At 43.1% G+C, this 17,103-nt stretch overlaps 2 protein-coding genes across 2 annotated transcripts; one reads left to right on the top strand and one right to left on the bottom strand.

Moving 5' to 3' along the window:
- The first annotated feature begins 216 nt into the window (after positions 1 to 216).
- LOC146513458 (aldo-keto reductase family 1 member B1) lies at positions 217 to 12,337 on the top strand. Its single transcript, XM_085165450.1, has 10 exons — positions 217 to 598; positions 1,436 to 1,612; positions 2,735 to 2,851; positions 3,553 to 3,630; positions 3,895 to 4,011; positions 5,504 to 5,616; positions 6,135 to 6,222; positions 6,326 to 6,409; positions 7,668 to 7,750; positions 7,823 to 12,337. The coding sequence occupies exons 1-10, from the start codon at positions 509 to 511 to the stop codon at positions 7,854 to 7,856; spliced, it is 981 nt and encodes a 326-aa protein (XP_085021576.1). The 5' UTR covers positions 217 to 508; the 3' UTR covers positions 7,857 to 12,337.
- On the bottom strand, positions 8,859 to 14,027 carry klhl36 (kelch-like family member 36). Its single transcript, XM_085165436.1, has 9 exons — positions 13,679 to 14,027; positions 13,138 to 13,215; positions 11,501 to 11,695; positions 11,188 to 11,310; positions 10,521 to 10,742; positions 10,130 to 10,435; positions 9,756 to 9,983; positions 9,508 to 9,665; positions 8,859 to 9,429 (listed from the first exon to the last, which is right to left on the bottom strand). Exons 2-9 carry the CDS (start codon positions 13,213 to 13,215, stop codon positions 8,859 to 8,861), a joined length of 1,881 nt encoding a protein of 626 aa, XP_085021562.1. The 5' UTR covers positions 13,679 to 14,027.
- Positions 14,028 to 17,103: the final 3,076 nt, after the last annotated feature.

Genomic DNA, 17,103 nt, shown 5'->3' on the forward strand with positions numbered 1-17,103 from the left:
ACAATAAATGACTTAAGAAATGTAAAATATATATAATTTTCATTTTAAAAAATGTGGCTGCACAAGATCGCCATCTAATGTGGAAGTGGGAACATTACAATAGATTTTTTTTAGTGCAACTAAGGCAAGGTGCATGTGTGTGCATGCGTGGGTGCATGTGTGTGCATGCGTGTTTGTATTGCTATCACGATGGGAGAAGTGACCTTTGCAACACGTTCCTCCTCACTTACTATTTACAGATAAATACTACATGCTAGTGAAGTTCTCTGCATGTTGTCCAATAATTAACTTGTGGACTGATAGCACAGAAAGAAAAGGAAATGAGTGGGTGGAAGAGAAGAAAACCGAGTGAGTGAAGGTCAGAAACATGAGCTAAAGTAAAATCAGCAAAGAAAAAGGAAGGACACTGACTCAGCAGAAGCACTCTGAGGGGGGAAGAGGAAGAAGTGACAGTGCGCGGTTGTGAACTGAGCGGCTTTTTTGTTGTTTTTCTCTTACGGTGGGGAAAATGTACTCTGTGGAGGACACACAGGTGGCCAGGAACGTTGAGCTGAATGACGGCTCTCGAATGCCGCTGCTGGGTCTCGGGACATGGAAGGTAGCCCCATTTCTTTATCTGCATTTAACTTTGAGAAGTTGCTCAGTGTTACTGTGTTTTCTCATGTATTGTTAAGAGTTACTATATGTTTACTAATGCTTTCTAACACATGCATTTAAAGGCATACTTACTGATATTTGTGATATTTGTGACTTGATTGTGATTGGCAGACATCATCACTCTTTCAGGTGGCAGAGTCAAGTTTAATAATAAGACACATGCATCCAAACAGTGGTTTCAAAACTTTAATATTCAAACTTTATAATTACACATGAAGCCACTGGATCAAAGTTTTCCCTTACATGTGATTTAACACATATCCAAAAACGCCTTAGATCAGGCAAACACCAAGCTCAGCCATCATCGAGTGGCTCAACACACACATTTCTACAAAGCAAACTGATGATTCTTATATGATGTGATTTGCCACTTAAACCATTAACTATGGTTATCAGCAACTGATGTACATTTGCACACCACTTTGCTATCAAGCGGCAATCCAGATCCTCCATCCTGCTGTATCTGACACACAGTGGCGTGAGGTCACCCATTGGTCTATCATGTGTGAGATAATCAATGAAAAATGCCAATAAAAGCACAGTCGAGAAGTTCAGTTTAGTGACCTGCAGAGAAGAGGCCTATCAGACATTAGCATGACTGTCACCAATGGTGCTGCTTGACTTCATGCACATCTGTGATGTTATTTTGACCCTCTCAACTTTGTGTTATCTGTTGTATCATCTATCTCACATAAATTCTCTCTACATTGGTGTAAATGTGCCCAGGAACCAAGAGTAAGGTTAGCAGACACTAACTCTACTGTCCTGCTTGTTGCAGTCCTCTCATCTGTCCTCGACCTCGATCCAGGGCGCAGTAGAGACTGGCATCGCGGCTGGATACCGCCACATAGACACTGCCTACAGTTATCAAAACGAGGTGGACATTGGAAAGGCTCTGCGCTCCAAGATGCAGCAGGGCGTCATCCGACGTGAGGATATGTTTATTGTCAGCAAGGTGGGAAAGAAGTTGGTGTTAGAGGTGGGATAGCATGAGGAGGAAGAGTCCGAACTTCTTATTTGTTCTTTCCAATCTTTTTCTTTTCCTTTTTGTCTGTTTGATTGACCAGAAATGTTCTTCAACGCACATATTAAACAAATATGTAAGACTGCGTTCTTCCATTTGTGCAACATCTCTAAAATTAGAAATATCCTGTCTCAGAGTGACGCTGAAAAACTAGTTCATGCTTTTATTACTTCCAGGCTGGACGACTGTAATTCATTTTTATCAGGAAGTCCTAAAAACTCCCTGAAAAGTCTTCAGCTGATCCAAAATGCTGCAGCAAGAGTCCTGACAGGGACTAGAAAGAGAGAGCATATTTCTCCTGTTTTGGCTTCCTGTTAAATCCAGAATTTAAAATCCTGCTCCTCACATACAAGGTCTTAAATAATCAGGCCCCATCTTATCTTAATGACCTTGTAGTACCATATCACCCTATTAGAGCACTTCGCTCTCGCTCTGCAGGCCTACTTGTTGTTCCTAGAGTATTTAAAAGTAGAATGGGAGGCAGAGCCTTCAGTTTTCAGGCCCCTCTTCTGTGGAACCAGCTTCCAGTTTGGATTCAGGAGACAGACACTATCTCTACTTTTAAGATTAGGCTTCAAACTTTCCTTTTTGCTAAAGCATATAGTTAGGGCTGGACCAGGTGACCCTGAATCCTCCCTTAGTTATGCTGCAATAGGTGTGGACTGCTGGGGGATTCCCATGATGCATTGGGTGTTTCTTCTTCAGTCACCTTTTTTTTGGACCCACATTGAGTTGATATTTCATTAGTTATTATTAATCTCCAGCTCTCTTCCACAGCATGTCTTTTGTCCCATCTTCCTCCCCTCTATCCCCAACCAATCACAGCAGATGGCCCCGCCCCTCCCTGAACCTGGCTCTGCTGGAGGTTTCTTCCTGTTAAAAGGGAGTTTTTCCTTCCACTTTTGCCAAAGCACTTGCTCATAGGGGGTCATATGATTGTTGGGGTTTTCTTTGTCTGTAAAAATGAATTGAATTATTATTTCAAAGTACCCAGATTTATGCATCACGCTGCTGTATGTTAATGTTGATCTCGCTGTGCTTTAACTTTTCTAGCTGTGGTGTACCCATCATGCCCCAGAAGACATCCCTGTGTGCCTCAATAAGTCCCTGAGTGATCTCCAGCTGGACTACCTGGATCTTTATCTTGTGCATTTCCCTGTTGGCCTAAAGGTTGAGCAGAGATTTAAAATTCTGACAGTTTCACTGTCCTTTATTCTGCCATTCTTCATTTGGCTTTGACTTAAGAATAAGTTCATCTTCTGGAATAGTCGACCTTGTATTCAATTCCCATTCAGGCAAATTGGAGATAAAAGCAGAGACTCCAGTGCAGTATCCATCTGTTAAACTCACTTTAACAATAAAGACATTTGAGGCAAATTTATTCAAGGAAGTTTTTATTTAACAAAAAATAAATAAATAAGATTATTCTTACTGCTTCTATGGGAATTAAGTGTTTAAGCAGGAGCTAGGTGCTGGTAACCAAATCAGCAAACATGAGCACCTCTGTAAAAGAAGACGTTGTGGAAGTGTGCTGGTCTAGAATATTCAGGTGTGTTTTAACAAATGCCAAAGAGGAAAGATATCAGCAGTGATCTTAGAGGAGGAACTACCCATCGATCTGGTCATTGCTGCTAAAAGCAGCTGAACGAGCTTCTGAAACGTTGGATGCAGTTTTTCATATACTGCTTCTGCATCCTGGCTTAGGTTTTGTTAAATCAACACGGTGTAATGTGTCAGCATTTGTTGTTCATGTCAGGTTGTATTTAAAAATACACCGCTCAAAAAAAGGAATGAAAGCCTTAGAACTGAAAGAGGGTGCACTGTGGGGAAAGATGAGCCATCTGTCTGATGGACTTTTAATTTCACTGCAGAAAATGGGCGATGAGCTTTTCCCAAGGAAGGATGGAAAGATAGTGACCTCTGACGTAGACTACGTAGATGTGTGGAGGGTAAGAAGATACAGTCTGTATGCTTGTTTGAATAACAGCACTGAATAATCATATGAGTAAATGTTAATGACAGATAAATGAACCATAAATGATAAAGTAAATACTTATGACCCAGATGTGAACTGTGAATCATATAACTACAGCTCCATACATCATTTAACTAAATTCTTATAGAATCTTTTACATTTTTATCTGTGATTTAACAGATTTAGCAGATTTTTTTTCAGGCAAACTAAATAGTAAAAAGTCGTCTTGTGTTTGCAGGGGATGGAAGCACTGCAAGCCTCGGGGAAAGTAAAGAGCATCGGCGTGTCCAACTTCAGCATCCTGCAGCTGGAGAGGCTCCTCGCTCTGTGCAGGGTTCCCCCTGCGGTCAATCAGGTACTGCAGATGCGTCCATTCGCTGAAGCTGTGAAGGCTTGTTTCCACGAGCTCTACAACATCTCCTAGTTCATTTTGTAATTAACTGGTGTTTGTACAAAGATGTAGCATGTTCCCAGAGGTTTGTTTCTATGGTTACAATCAATCCCATTATATGTTATACATAAAAAAAACTTTTCCAAAACTGATAGCTGATTTGAAATTGATCACTCTGATTGGTGGTTTTGGATTTCCTTTCATTTTCAGCCTATCCAGACCAACATAGCCTTCGTCCTTTGTGTGTGAGGAACAAGTTCAGATCATTGCAGTGTTAGCACACTGCTGCTGAGGAAATTCATTAGTGCTGTTTGCCTCCTCACATCACAATCCCTGCATTTATTTTAAATCAGAGCTCTTCATTTTTTGTATTTTGCATCACTGCTGTAACACACTTTCCTAGAATTTGGGGGTAATAAATGATTTAACATCTCTTATTTTTTCAGCTAGCTGTATATAGAAACTAGTCATCGTGGTCACTTTAACTGCTTTTTAATGACACAGATGGAAGCAATTTAAAGTTAAGGAGATATGCTGCATTGAAATTTCTGCCTTGTCCTCTCAGACAACAGTCTGTCCCTCCTGACAGTGACCGGAGGGACTTGAGGGACTTCCATTAATAAAGTGGAGGGTTGTCCACAGAAAAACACTGAAAAAGTACACAACAATGGGAAAGTACAAGAGGAAAAAAAGAGACCTCTACTCATGCTGGGCACCTATGGGAGGACAGCATGAGAACAGGAAACGAAAAAACTCCTCCGCACAGAGAGCCCATAAATGTCCACAATACAACATTGGAGTACGTGACAAGCCACAGGGTTGGGTAGGGGGTGAGGAGTAATCCGAGGGAATTACAAAAGTGCAATTCCCTCTGATTAGTGGTAATAAAGGTATTCATAATAGACAAAAGTGCTTCAGGTTTTGTGGAATTTTCGAAAAAAGAAAATAAAGTCATCATTGGGTTATTCAATTGGATCGGCTCTAAGATGCCTAAAAACTTTTATTTCACTCTTTAAAGCCTTTTAACAGTTTAAGTATCAGCTGCTAACACCATCAGCTTTTGTAGCTGACCTATCCAACCACCAAATAACAGGCTTGGTCCAGCAGCAACAACAATCCCACTGCAGTTTCTCCAGAAATCAGTCCTGTTTAAGGCAGTCACTATCAGCCCTGAACTAAGTTGACTTCTTATGACAGTGTGGAGTTTTGGAAAGCCGTATTAATAAGGACTAGTAAACTTTTTTTTTTCCAATTTAGTTGCTCAAAGTTGGACTTTGTTTTCCTGCATTCGTGAATCAGTCAGGAGCTGAATTATTATGATTGTGCAGATTCTTCCAGTGTCATGTTGTTTTTCTTGGTGTAATGTCACGTGTTTTCTGTAAAGTGAGAAATCGTGAGCTACTGAAACATTTTAGAGTCTCGACTCGACTGTTGTACGTTTACATGTCGTCCACAGGTGGAGCTACATCCTTACCTGATCCAGACAGATATGATAGAGTTCTGCAAATCCAAGAACATTGCCTTGACTGCCTACAGCCCCTTCGGTTCACCTGGGAGACCCTCAGAACTGTACGAGGTCTTTCTCATGATCCACACCGACAACCAAATCAGAAAAACAGACACGGAGAACTTTTTGTTCTTTAAATGTTTGAAACCTTTATTATATATACAGATATATAACATATCTCCAAGGCTGAGTAAGGAAGTAAAGGTCATAACAAACGTGCTGTGCAGACTCTGGATCTCATTTTGATGAAGTGCAAACTATTTTATGGAATTCGACTATTGGGGTAGAGAAAAATAGATGTAAATATATCCTGATATTTAGGATGGTTTTCATGGCACAAACATAAACACATGCACTATTTATAATGGTGTGGTCCTCTTAGGTTGCAGATATATTTTATCTCAGTGGTTCTTTTGTGTCCCCATATTAGTTTGTCTCTTTCCATTTGGTAGCGCTAACTTTATGTCTCTTTGTGGTCTGCATCTTTTAGATACATGCAGCTAACAGTAGCTAATAGCTACATCCAACAGAGGCCTTGTTCATCTCTTAACCCGTCTTCATAAATCCTTCCCTGTCACAGGTTAAGAGAAGACACAGATCCATATAAGCTGCTGGAGGACCCAGTCATTGCTGATATCGCCAAGAAGCACAAACGCAGTCCTGCACAGGTCAGGCTGATAAAGTGTGTGTGTGTGTGTGTGTGTGTGTGTGTGTGTGTGTGTGTGTGTGTGTGTGTGCACTCATTAGTTAGTAACAGTGAACTTTTCTCAGGTCCTGCTGAGGTACCACGTGCAGCAGGGTGTTGTAGTCATCCCCAAGAGTGAAAAGCCTCACCACATCCTTGAAAACACAAAGGTAAGAAATAGGGCTGCCACGATTAGTCGACTAGTCACGATTACGTCGACTATCAAAATCGTCGACGACTGATTTAATAGTCGACACGTCGTTTGAAGCTTTGTAAGATCACAAAAGCCGCAGGAATAAGTAGTAGGATTTCTGTTTCAGTCCGTAATAACGGACTGAAACAGAAGATGGCAGCACTGCATGTACAAGGATGCCAGCTGCCGTTAAACCTCGAAGAAGAAGAAGAAGAAGCTGTGTCCCAGAATTCATAGCGCAGCCCAGCTCAGTTTCCAACAATGGCGGCAGCTAGTTAGTTTTAATATTACTCTTATTATTCTTTCTGGGTCACAAAATAAACGTTCAACATATTTTCAGGCGAGAATGTAGCTGTGTAAACCTCAAATATCTGCTCAGTTTATCAAGACACCACATATTTTCAAAAGCGCTCCGACGTTTTCGGAGACGTCTGTTACCCACTAGCTTGATAGCTAGCCGGGGGCTAGGCTAACTAGAGCTGTGAGAGCACCGGACTCCCGGCAAATCGTTTTCAAACCCACCGCCACCTTTCGCTACTCAGGTTAAACATATATAAGTCACTTGATAACTTAAAAATGTTATTGTTTGGCTTTTTTTTTAGTATTTTATTTGTTCCTGAGTAAATCGGTTTGGCTGAGATTAAAGTTATAGTTTTTACACAGCTGAATAAACGTCAAGCAGACAGCTGATTATCAGAAGTGTGAGATGCTGGAGAATTTACTCCGGTGTCCTGTTATATTTTAGATAGCAAGGAGTTTATTAAACTTCACCGAAACAATCTGCAAATGTCATTAAAATTTAATAAACTATCATCTTGTCTTTATTTTTAGTTAGCACAGACCTTAAACACTTAAAGCTGTAAGCTAATGATAGTTATATAAGAGCAGATGCTGCTGGTGCAATAAGCTGTACACATGCAATGGATGCATGATCTGACTAGTCGACTATCAAAATAATCGTTTGTGGCAGCCCTAGTAAGAAACCATTGTAGCTCTGGTGAAACAAAGACGCTTACCACGATTTTCTCGGTGGACGTATTAAACCTGCATTCTTTTTAACGACCACTAAGGGGCGGGCCCTCTGGTTGACTCGCTGCACCATTGTGTGGTACAAATTGTTATTACACAAAAGGCCCCAGTTCAATTTCAGTTGACAGCGCCTCAGCAATTGTATAGTTTTAGTTCAGGAGTATAGTGTAAGTATATTTAGAGCCTCGTTGTCGGTTTCCCTGCAGATCTTTGACTTCAGTATGACTGAAGAAGACATGAGTGCTCTGAAGGGACTGAACCGAGGGTGGAAGGCCTGTGCAATCGAAGAGTAAGTCAACCACCTTCCCGCTGTAGCTGCATTCTCCAGCATCAAACCAACGATTGCTCTTTTGTCTCTCAGAATCAAGTCTCACCCGTACTACCCCTTCACCTGAGAGCGAAGACGCCACAACGACCAGCGCTGGAGCATCCACCAGTGTCCTGTTTACTAATAATGATGAAATGTTTAGAATGATAAGAGCCAATGATAAGCTCGCTTTGCTTTTTTAATGTTTTTTTTAATTAAAGAAAAAATGTACAAATGCACAAACGAATACTTCTGAAAAATGCAGTAGTAACGAATGCAGCTTTTGCTTCAAAGGCAGAGATGACATCTTTTATAAAACATTCACGTTTAATCCTAAAAGCAAGAATGAAAAAAAACTCTTTTAAATGCAGCTCGTTCTGTTTCCTGTATTTGTTCCATTAGAGGAATATCATCAAATCTGTGATTCTTCCCAAATACACAACTTCTACAGAACCTTAACCGTGCATTACCAGTTTTATCTGTTTTAGTGGTCGACAGCTTAAATGTCAACAAATCAGGCTCATTAACAGACGACTGACGTCTCGTTCCACGCGCTGCACTCGCATTATTTAAAGTCCACATTTCAGTGAAACTACAGAGCACCAAACAGCTTTGCAGTTATGAGACAGTCAGTGGCAGCGACAGATACAACACTGATTAAGTCAGATGCAGCAAGAAAAGGAGGAGGGTTGCAAAGCGGCATCCATACTCAGAGAGAGGATGCACCATGAGGAGGTGTTGGCTGCCGCTGAGAGTAGCTGATCTGCTGGGATTGTGGCTGAGCTTGACTCTGTGGCCTGCACTGTAAACAGACTGGAGAGCCGCGGATCTGCTGGTCGCCGTGTCAGTCGTAGTACAGAATAACGGTTTCTGAGCTGCTGCAAGCCCTCGATTCATGACTTCACAAAGCCAGACAAACTGTCCAGTGCTGAAGACAAATGTATATAAATTCAGGACAGACTGTCGATCACATGACGCAGCTTTCTGTCAACATTTATCTGACCGGTGTGCTCCAGAAAGATTTCCTCCTTACAGCTCTGACTTTGTCCTCTGGGTGAGGATGAGAGTCATGTGAAGTCCATCCCTGCTGTTACGAAGGCTCTAAACTTCCCTTCACCCCAGGCTCCATCTTCTTCTGTGGCGAGGCTGACAGCGGCGGAGGCTTCACGGTGCACACGCATGCCGAAGCCCCTGCTATGCATTTGGGCAGGTCGGGCCCTCTGGACCACGCCCCCTTGTCTAGGTCGTACACCTGTGTGGCTCTGGAGAACGCCATGCTCTCCCAGCTGAAGCCCCCGAGAACATAGATCCTACCCGCCCACACGGCGAGCCCCGCCTCGCTGTTGGGCAGCAGCAGCGGCGCAATCTTGGTCCACTGGTCGCCGCGTGGGTCGTAGGACTCCACCTGCAGGATGTCGAAGCGTTCCGAGGTGTCCTCGTGGTCGTCGCTGCCTCCGATGGCGTAGATTAGGTTGTCGAGGGAGGCCATGCAGTGCCAGCCCCGGGCCAGAGACATGGGTTGGCGTTCCACCCACACGTCGCCATCCCGCAACGGATTGTAGCTCAGGACGTCCCGGCGGTATGGGCCGATCTGATAGTTGTGACCGCCCGAGATGTAGACGACGCCACGGTGGACTGTGCCAGCGTGACCGTAAGTAAGCCTGCAAGACACAAACAGTTACATGTGTGGAGTGTAAACGCAGCTCAGCTATCATCAAAGAGGCGGAGTCAGCGGTAACCTGGGCAATCCTGCCACGTAGGACCAGCAGTCCTCAGCAGGGCAGTAGACCTCCACTGACGACAAAGCTCCGGTATCATTCCTCCCTCCCACGGCGATCAGGTACTCTCCCACGGTCCCCAGGTAGAAGTCCACTCGCCGCTGGTTCATCGGGGCACCCTGCAAAAACACGCCGTTCGTGAGTCTGGGCTGCTAAACGACCTCAGACTATCAAAGCGGCTGGAGGGAGGGGGCTTTTCTACACTCTACCCTGGTCCACTGGTTGTGGCGGGGGTCATATCTGTACAGAAGGTTACAGGCAGCGTCTCCACCGTTGTCCCTGGACGAGCTCCCGCCGGCGGTGAAGATGAAACCTCCCAGGACCGCCAGGCAGTGGTGGCTCCGCTGGGCCGGCAGCTCAGTCTCCACCTTCCAGCTCCCCGTTTCAGCGTCCAGACAGGAAACGCTAGCGCTAAGCTCCTCCCCACGCTCGGAAACCTCAAAAAACAAGAGAAGTCTTGCTGTGAAGCTTCCAGGTTTCACTTTTCAGACAGCAGTGGAGACACGTTTTTATATTTTAGACATCAGATCTAAAGCAGGTTTAACATGATGCTCACGTGAAATCATGAAATCAGCTTCCGTACCTCTCCTCCAATGAGCAGCAGTCTCTCCACTCCCCCCCTCACTGTGGTGCGTCCAGTTTGCAGGAGTGGTTGAGCGCTGGTCCTGGCGTGGTATGCCAGCGCCTCCTCCACCAGGGCCTCGCAGCCGGCCTCCTCGGGCAGCAGAGCTCGCACATCTGGAAGCACCCTGCTTATGAGGTCTGCCACCGGGATGAGAGGGAACCGAATGTGGGAGAGGAGCTGCCTGGCGTGGGAGGTCCGCTCGGGCATCTGGCTGAGCCACTGCAGCGAGGCCTGGAGAAGCGCCTGCTCGCTGTCGTGCTGAACCTGGCGGTGAAGAAAGGGGCTCTCAGAATGCTAACCGTGCTTTTGATTTCAGCTCGCCTGCTGAGCCGTGGCGAGAACGACTCACCTGGCCACTGGAGAGGTAGGAGTTGAGTTTGTGGAAAGGAATGTCGCGCAGGAAGTCCGGGGTGAAAGAGAGCATGGAGAAATGTTTGAGGATGAAGCGGTCGACGAAGGCGCTGAGTCGCTCCAGGCTGTAGAGCAGCGCCAGCTCCTGCAGGTACAGGTAGTTGTCCTCGCTCACCTCTGTCTCCAGGAACTGGCAGCAGAAATCCACCGCTCGCCATACCTGAACAATGCACGAGTCTTTATAGGTAACATTAATTATCACCACCGATTGATTTTTAACAGTTAAACAGGTGATTAAAGCTTTCGCACTACAAACACAGAAATTCTTACCATTTTCCTGATAATTTAGTTTAAATGCTCCAAAAGGAGAAGTTCAGTCAAACAGGTCACCCCTCTAACTTTAAGCCTTAACTGATGAGCTATAAAAAAAATCACCTACTGTATATTTTTCATGAAGAGAAAACTACTCGTGGAGATGAAAACCATTTTTTGTACCAGGCTGTAAAGTATTTTTTAATATGGGAGTCTACTGAGATTGACTCACTTTTAGGATCAGCCCCAAGTGGCCATCAGAGGAAGTGCAGTTTCTGGCCCTTTTCCGCATCAGCCCCAGAAGCTGCAGCTTGGCCTGCATCGTTAAATCTAACAGCTGGCTGGTTTCTTACCTGCAGGAGGTGAGCAGCTTCCAGCACATAGTCAATGTTTCCTCCGTCCAGTGGCAGCTCGCCGCTGTACAGGAAGTCCACCACCGCCTTCAGACCCATGAAGGACATCCCGACCAGCTCCACCTGCAGATAGGAAGAACACATGCGTGTACTCTATTCCATTTACAACTTCACTACAACTAAGATAGAAACAAAGGCTCCCACAAATGATCCACATTGTTTTTAATATATTATTTTACGTACATAAATAAGCTAATTTCCTGAAGCATCAATGAAACATCTGACAGCTTTTTTCACAGCGTTGCCTGCATACCTCCTGCTGGTGCTCCTCCTTCATGCCCAAAGTAAACATAGCATTGAAATACCGGCTGGAGACCGCCAGCAGGGCTCGGTGAGCGGGGACGCGCTCGTCTTCAGCCACGAGGACCACATCGCAGAACTGGCCGTGCTGCCGCTGCTCGTTGAGGCCCTGCAGCACTTCAGCGGCATGATCCACCCAGCGGAAAACCTGCAAACACAGACAACATCATCCTGACCACAACTCTTTACTCCAAACAGCTGTGTGCCCGCTCCCAGCAGCCTCCTCAGAAGGCTTGTTGAAAAGAACCAGGCTGCCTTTCTTCTTCTTTTTGTCTGCTTACTTTTGCACATTCCTCCTGATTCACACCCCAGATAAAACCAACTGCTGCCAAACTTCAGTTCTTGGCACTCGCAGTGTTACTGTACAAGCAGTAGAGCGAGATCTGCTGAGATTTTCATTGTCTGATTTTGTCTCTCATGCTAGAAATGAGCTGACTTCTCAACTTACCAGAGGGATGAACTTAGGGCTGCCACGATTAGTCGACTAGTCACGATTACGTCGACTATCAAAATCGTCGACGACTGATTTAATAGTCGACGCGTCGTTTGAAGCTTTGTAAGATCACAAAAGACGCAGGAACAAGTAGTAGGATTTAAGAGTGTAATAACGGACTGAAACAGAAGATGGCAGCACTGCATGTACAAGGATGCCAGCTGCCGTTAAACCTCGAAGAAGAAGAAGCTGTGTCCCAGAATTCATAGCGCAGCCCAGCTCAGTTTACAACAATGGCGGCAGCTAGTTAGTTTTAATATTACTCTTATTATTCTTTCTGGGTCACAAAATAAACGTTTAACATATTTTCAGGCGAGAATGTAGCTGTGTAAACCTCAAATATCTGCTCAGTTTATCAAGACACCACATATTTTCAAAAGCGCTTCGACGTTTTCGGAGACGTCTGTTACCCACTAGCTCGATAGCTAGCCGGGGGCTAGGCTAACTAGAGCCGTGAGAACACCGGACTCCCGGCTAATAGTTTTCAAACCCACCGCTGTCTTTCGCTACTCAGGTTCAACATGATATATAAGTCACTTAGATAACTTCAAAATGTTATTGTTTGGCTTTTTTTTTTTTTGTATTTGTTCCTGAGTAAATCGGTTTGGCTGAGATTAAAGTTATAGTTTTTACACAGCTGAATAAACGTCAAGCAGACAGCTGATTATCAGAAGTGTGAGATGCTCGAGAATTTACTCCGGTGTCCTGTTATATTTTAGATAGCAAGGAGTTTATTAAACTTCACCGAAACAATCTGCAAATTTCATTAAAATTTAATAAACTATCATCTTGTCTTTATTTTTAGTTAGCACATACCTTAAACACTTAAAGCTGAAGGTAATGATAGTTATATAAGAGCAGATGCTGCTGGTGCAATAAGCTGTACATTTTATGTCCAATGGATTTGATTAGTTGACTAATCGCAAAAATAATCGGTGACTAGTCAAGTATCAAAATAATCGTTTGTGGCAGCCCTAGATGAAAACAGTCCCCAGATCCTCTGCACTTTGGATAGACAACTGTCTCAAACTATTAGTCGATTAACCTGAAGCTACTTTACAGACCACGCCATAATCTTTAACAATAATATCACTGACCTTAGACGATTCGCTAATCCGCTGGGGTCGACACACTCGGCTGGATTTGTCCATTACATCCCCCCAGGAAGGCATCATCTAAAGCACACGCACACAGGTTTTACTGTAATTCTCTCACAACTATTAACTAATTAATAAGTTACTCAAATAATGCATCACATTGTTTAACTGATTCAGTTATTTTCAAGAAAAACTGGAAGAAATGTTCTCTTTGGAGTTATTGGAGTCAAACAAAACAAGAGATCTGAGGATATTCCCTTCAGCTTTGACTCTGATGTTTGATTTATTGCGCAGTAATAAAGAAAATTCGTTCATGTTGGTACAGGACCTGTAACAGTTCATGAGATCAACAAGTCTTTGGTGTGAGAGTTGAACGAGCATGCTGGAGTCTGAGTCTCATCTGAAATATGAGCTCTGATGCTTTAGATCACAGATATTATGAACCACACTCAGCTGAGGGTTCACGGCCCTTCCTAAACACAGGAAGAGGAGACAAGCTAGAGCCGCGGCTCTCGGGCCTTTAGCGAGATAAGATACATACAGCTGAAAAGCCCAGACGAGAAACCGTGTCACTGCCGCAGAGCCACTGACAGCAGCGCTTCCAGGCGGACCTGAGGCGGGTCAGAGGGCGGCTGGCTCTTCTGTTATTCCGTCAGCAGCAGCATCTATGGGTCCCGCAAAACAGCCGAAGAACAAACTGCTGCATTTTGTCCAGGAAGCAATAAAAATTCTTCAAACTTCGCTCTTCGTCCACCGTCTTCTTACAGAGACTTATTACCGCTGACACATGCTGTATTGGACCACAAAAACAGCTGGAGCAAGCAGCCAGGTGGAGTTAGCTTAGCCGCAGGTTAAACATCAACTGAACTTCCGGTTTGAGTTTTCAGAATAAACTCTTGCATGTTTATTTATTGGTGGTTTACATTTACAAGCTATGAGCTTACAGATGAATAGAAAATATATATTTATAAACATTTGCTAATTTTTGTTGTAAGGAAAATATTTGCTTATTTTGTGTATTGAAAAACCAACGGTCTCTGGGAAGCTGAATAGATATTGAAATCTTTGGAAACTATAACAATAATAACAATAATATAACAATAACAATAATAATAATAATAATAATTATTATTATTATTATTATTATAGTAGTAGTAGTTGTAGTAAGTTCGATTTACCAGACAAACTAAAAGCTAAACGCTGTGTTAAAAAAAGGACTTCATTTTATTTTGAAGTCAGCGACTTTAGGCCGGATGTTGTTATTTACATCAACACATTATGAAGGCCATTGAGTGACCAATAACAACGCCAAACGGTACTGTGCAAAAGTCTTGCGCCACCCCTCTTTTCTCTAAGTTATACGAGCATATCGGGAAATAGAAAGAAAGGAAACAACGTTGCTAAAGATCACCTTCCGCTTCCAAGCGGAAGGTGATCATTACAAGTCTGACTCCTTTGAAACAAAAGGAGGTGGTTCAAGACTTTTGCGCGGTACCATACCATACCACCTTTATTTATAAAGCACTTTAACATAAAACCAGAGTTCACAAAGTGCTGTACATGCTAATAGCATAAGTAAATAAAAATTAAAATGAGATAAGATAAGATAAAATAAAAAACTAAAATAAATTGAAACATGTTAAAACAAATTGAGTCAACCCCTCTAATCAATGCCAAAGGCTTCAGCGAATAAATATGTTTTAAGAAGACTTTTAAATTCAGAAAGAGAAGAGGCCTGCCTAACATGCAAGGGTAGATCATTCCACAACTTCGGAGCAACTACAGCAAAAGCACGATCACCTTTAAATTTAAACTTAGTTTTCGGTACCTTAAGGAGCTGCTGATTGGCGGACCTAAGGGAACGGGCAGGTGTATATGGTTGTAGTAGCTCCGAGAGGTAGGGGGGGCAGGCCATTAAGAGATTTAAAAGCAAATAAGAGAATTTTAAAAACAATCCTAAAATGTACAGGTAGCCAGTGGAGTGAAATTAAAATTGGGGTAATGTGCTCCGACTTTTTTGTTCCAGTTAAAAGACGTGCTGCAGCATTTTTGCACAACCTGCAGGCGCCTAATGGACGCATCACTAACCCCAAAATAAAGTGTGTTACAATAATCCAGCCTAGAAGTAACAAAGGCATTGATTACTGTCTCAAAATGCTGTTTCGATAAGATAGGCTTTATTTTGGCTAATTTCCTCAAATGAAAAAAGCTAGATCTTACAGCAGCTCTGACCTGGCTTTCAAATTTAAGATTTGCCTCTATTTTAACTCCCAGATTAGTGATGACTGGTTTAACATACTGTGCCGGTACTGTAGATAAACAGCTGCTAAATGAATGAATGAATGAATGAATATATTAAAGAGATAAACGGAGGCTTATCGGGTGGCAGGACTGTCACAATGTCACCGTTTTATGATACAGTTAACCTCGATTAATAATCTGAAAGAAAACAATATTAGTTAAACAATGTGGGCATGAATGTCCGAGTGCAGCACACTGGTGACCTGTCCAGGGTTTACCCTGCCTCCTAAATTTGTGAAATAAAGTTTGTCCCGTTCAGGGAAAATGAGTTACACAGAGAAAGGAAGTGGACTTCTATGAAAAGCCCCAAAAGCTATTGATAAAAGACATGATAAGATCATTTATTTTTATTCATTTATTTTCATGAGTAATATATTTATTTTGAATATGTTTGGTACACAGTTAAAACATGGAGCAATTTTGCCTCTTTTACGTCATAGAGTTGACTGCACATGAGCTAACTGGAGACCAGGTAGGAGCAGGGTGCCCTATGGGAGGAACACGAACAGGTGGATGAAGTGCGATGCTGTGGGGAATGCTTGGCTCAGAAACTTGGCTCCTGGCTTCGCTGTGGCGATTACTGTGATGGAGTAACTCCCATCACGGCAGCAGTGTTCTTTGTGCAATAATGTTTAGAGATGCTAACTCTAGCTTCCTAGTCCACAGCAGCCACTTCTTTTTTAACTCAGTGTTTCTGGTGCAAAAAGTAGCTTCTGTAGTGAAATGTGAATCTAAGAAAACTCTCCAAACTGTGATGTTTTGAAGTTAAGCCTAAAAAAAGACTAAAGTTATGAACAAAGCACCATTGCTGCTTGGACAGCTCCTTAGTAGAAAAGCTGCTCTGAGAACAGAGGACTTTAAATACAGTTTCTCTAGCAGTGGAAAAAATGGAAGGAAGCAGTTCTGTCAGAAGGCCCCACAAGCACGGCCTTTCTGTGATTAAAGTAAGGACACAACGTTAATCAAGCTGTCATATTCATATTTAGGATGTTTAATAAGGAGAGAACATCTCTCTCTCTCTCTCTCTGCAGCCTGCATGTAGCAGCAGGTGCAGACTGTGAGACAGATAGATGGAGATGAGGCTGGAGAGACAGAAGACATAACCAGCCCCCCTCCTGCAGTCTAACATAGTTATTTGTGTGGTTATTGCGGACCACTGAGTCTAAGTTTGCAGGAAAGATTGATGAAAGCTTGTGACGACAGCAGGTCGACCAGCAGGTGGCAGGATGATGCAGGCACAAACAAACCAGGAGGTACAGCTCAGCTGGGCTTATTCCAGTGTCAAAGAGGAGGGAGATGACCTTTGACCTCTAGCTAGCCTATTTAATCAATGGATTTCATGTTTTAAGCCCAGCTCGTGGGTTCACGGTGTAGTTTATGTGAGTGTAATGACCAATGGCTTTGTGTCAGACTAGTACCTGTTCCTCAAATTAATTCATCTGCACTCTGCTGTGTAAAGTTGCGCTAGTAGGTAAAAGAAAGACCGGAAGTTGATCGTTTTAACTTAAGAATAAAAGTATCTAATTAAAATAAAAATGAGCAAATGCCAAAAAAAGCAAAGAAATTGCTCTCATTCTCATGTTATTGTATACAGTTATTGTATATTCCATTTTTACACCTTTTCCTCTGTGAAAGTTATTTTTATTCTGCTGAATCATTTTTGAT

The sequence above is a fragment of the Neolamprologus multifasciatus genome, chromosome 7 (assembly GCF_963576455.1).
Source record: "Neolamprologus multifasciatus chromosome 7, fNeoMul1.2, whole genome shotgun sequence".
Classification (NCBI taxonomy): Eukaryota; Metazoa; Chordata; class Actinopteri; order Cichliformes; family Cichlidae; genus Neolamprologus; species Neolamprologus multifasciatus.

Excerpts from the sequence above, each read along its gene's own strand:
- LOC146513458 (XM_085165450.1), top strand. The coding sequence starts at position 509 with ATGTACTCTGTGGAGGACACACAGGTGGCCAGGAACGTTGAGCTGAAT. Across the intron at positions 1,613-2,734 it reads ATATGTTTATTGTCAGCAAG|CTGTGGTGTACCCATCATGC; the intron begins GTGGGAAAGAAG and ends TAACTTTTCTAG. Across the intron at positions 7,751-7,822 it reads AAGGCCTGTGCAATCGAAGA|AATCAAGTCTCACCCGTACT; the intron begins GTAAGTCAACCA and ends TTTGTCTCTCAG.
- klhl36 (XM_085165436.1), bottom strand. The coding sequence starts at position 13,215 with ATGATGCCTTCCTGGGGGGATGTAATGGACAAATCCAGCCGAGTGTGT. Across the intron at positions 10,436-10,520 it reads CCTACCTCTCCAGTGGCCAG|GTTCAGCACGACAGCGAGCA; the intron begins GTGAGTCGTTCT and ends CTTCACCGCCAG. Across the intron at positions 9,666-9,755 it reads GCCACAACCAGTGGACCAGG|GGTGCCCCGATGAACCAGCG; the intron begins GTAGAGTGTAGA and ends GTGTTTTTGCAG.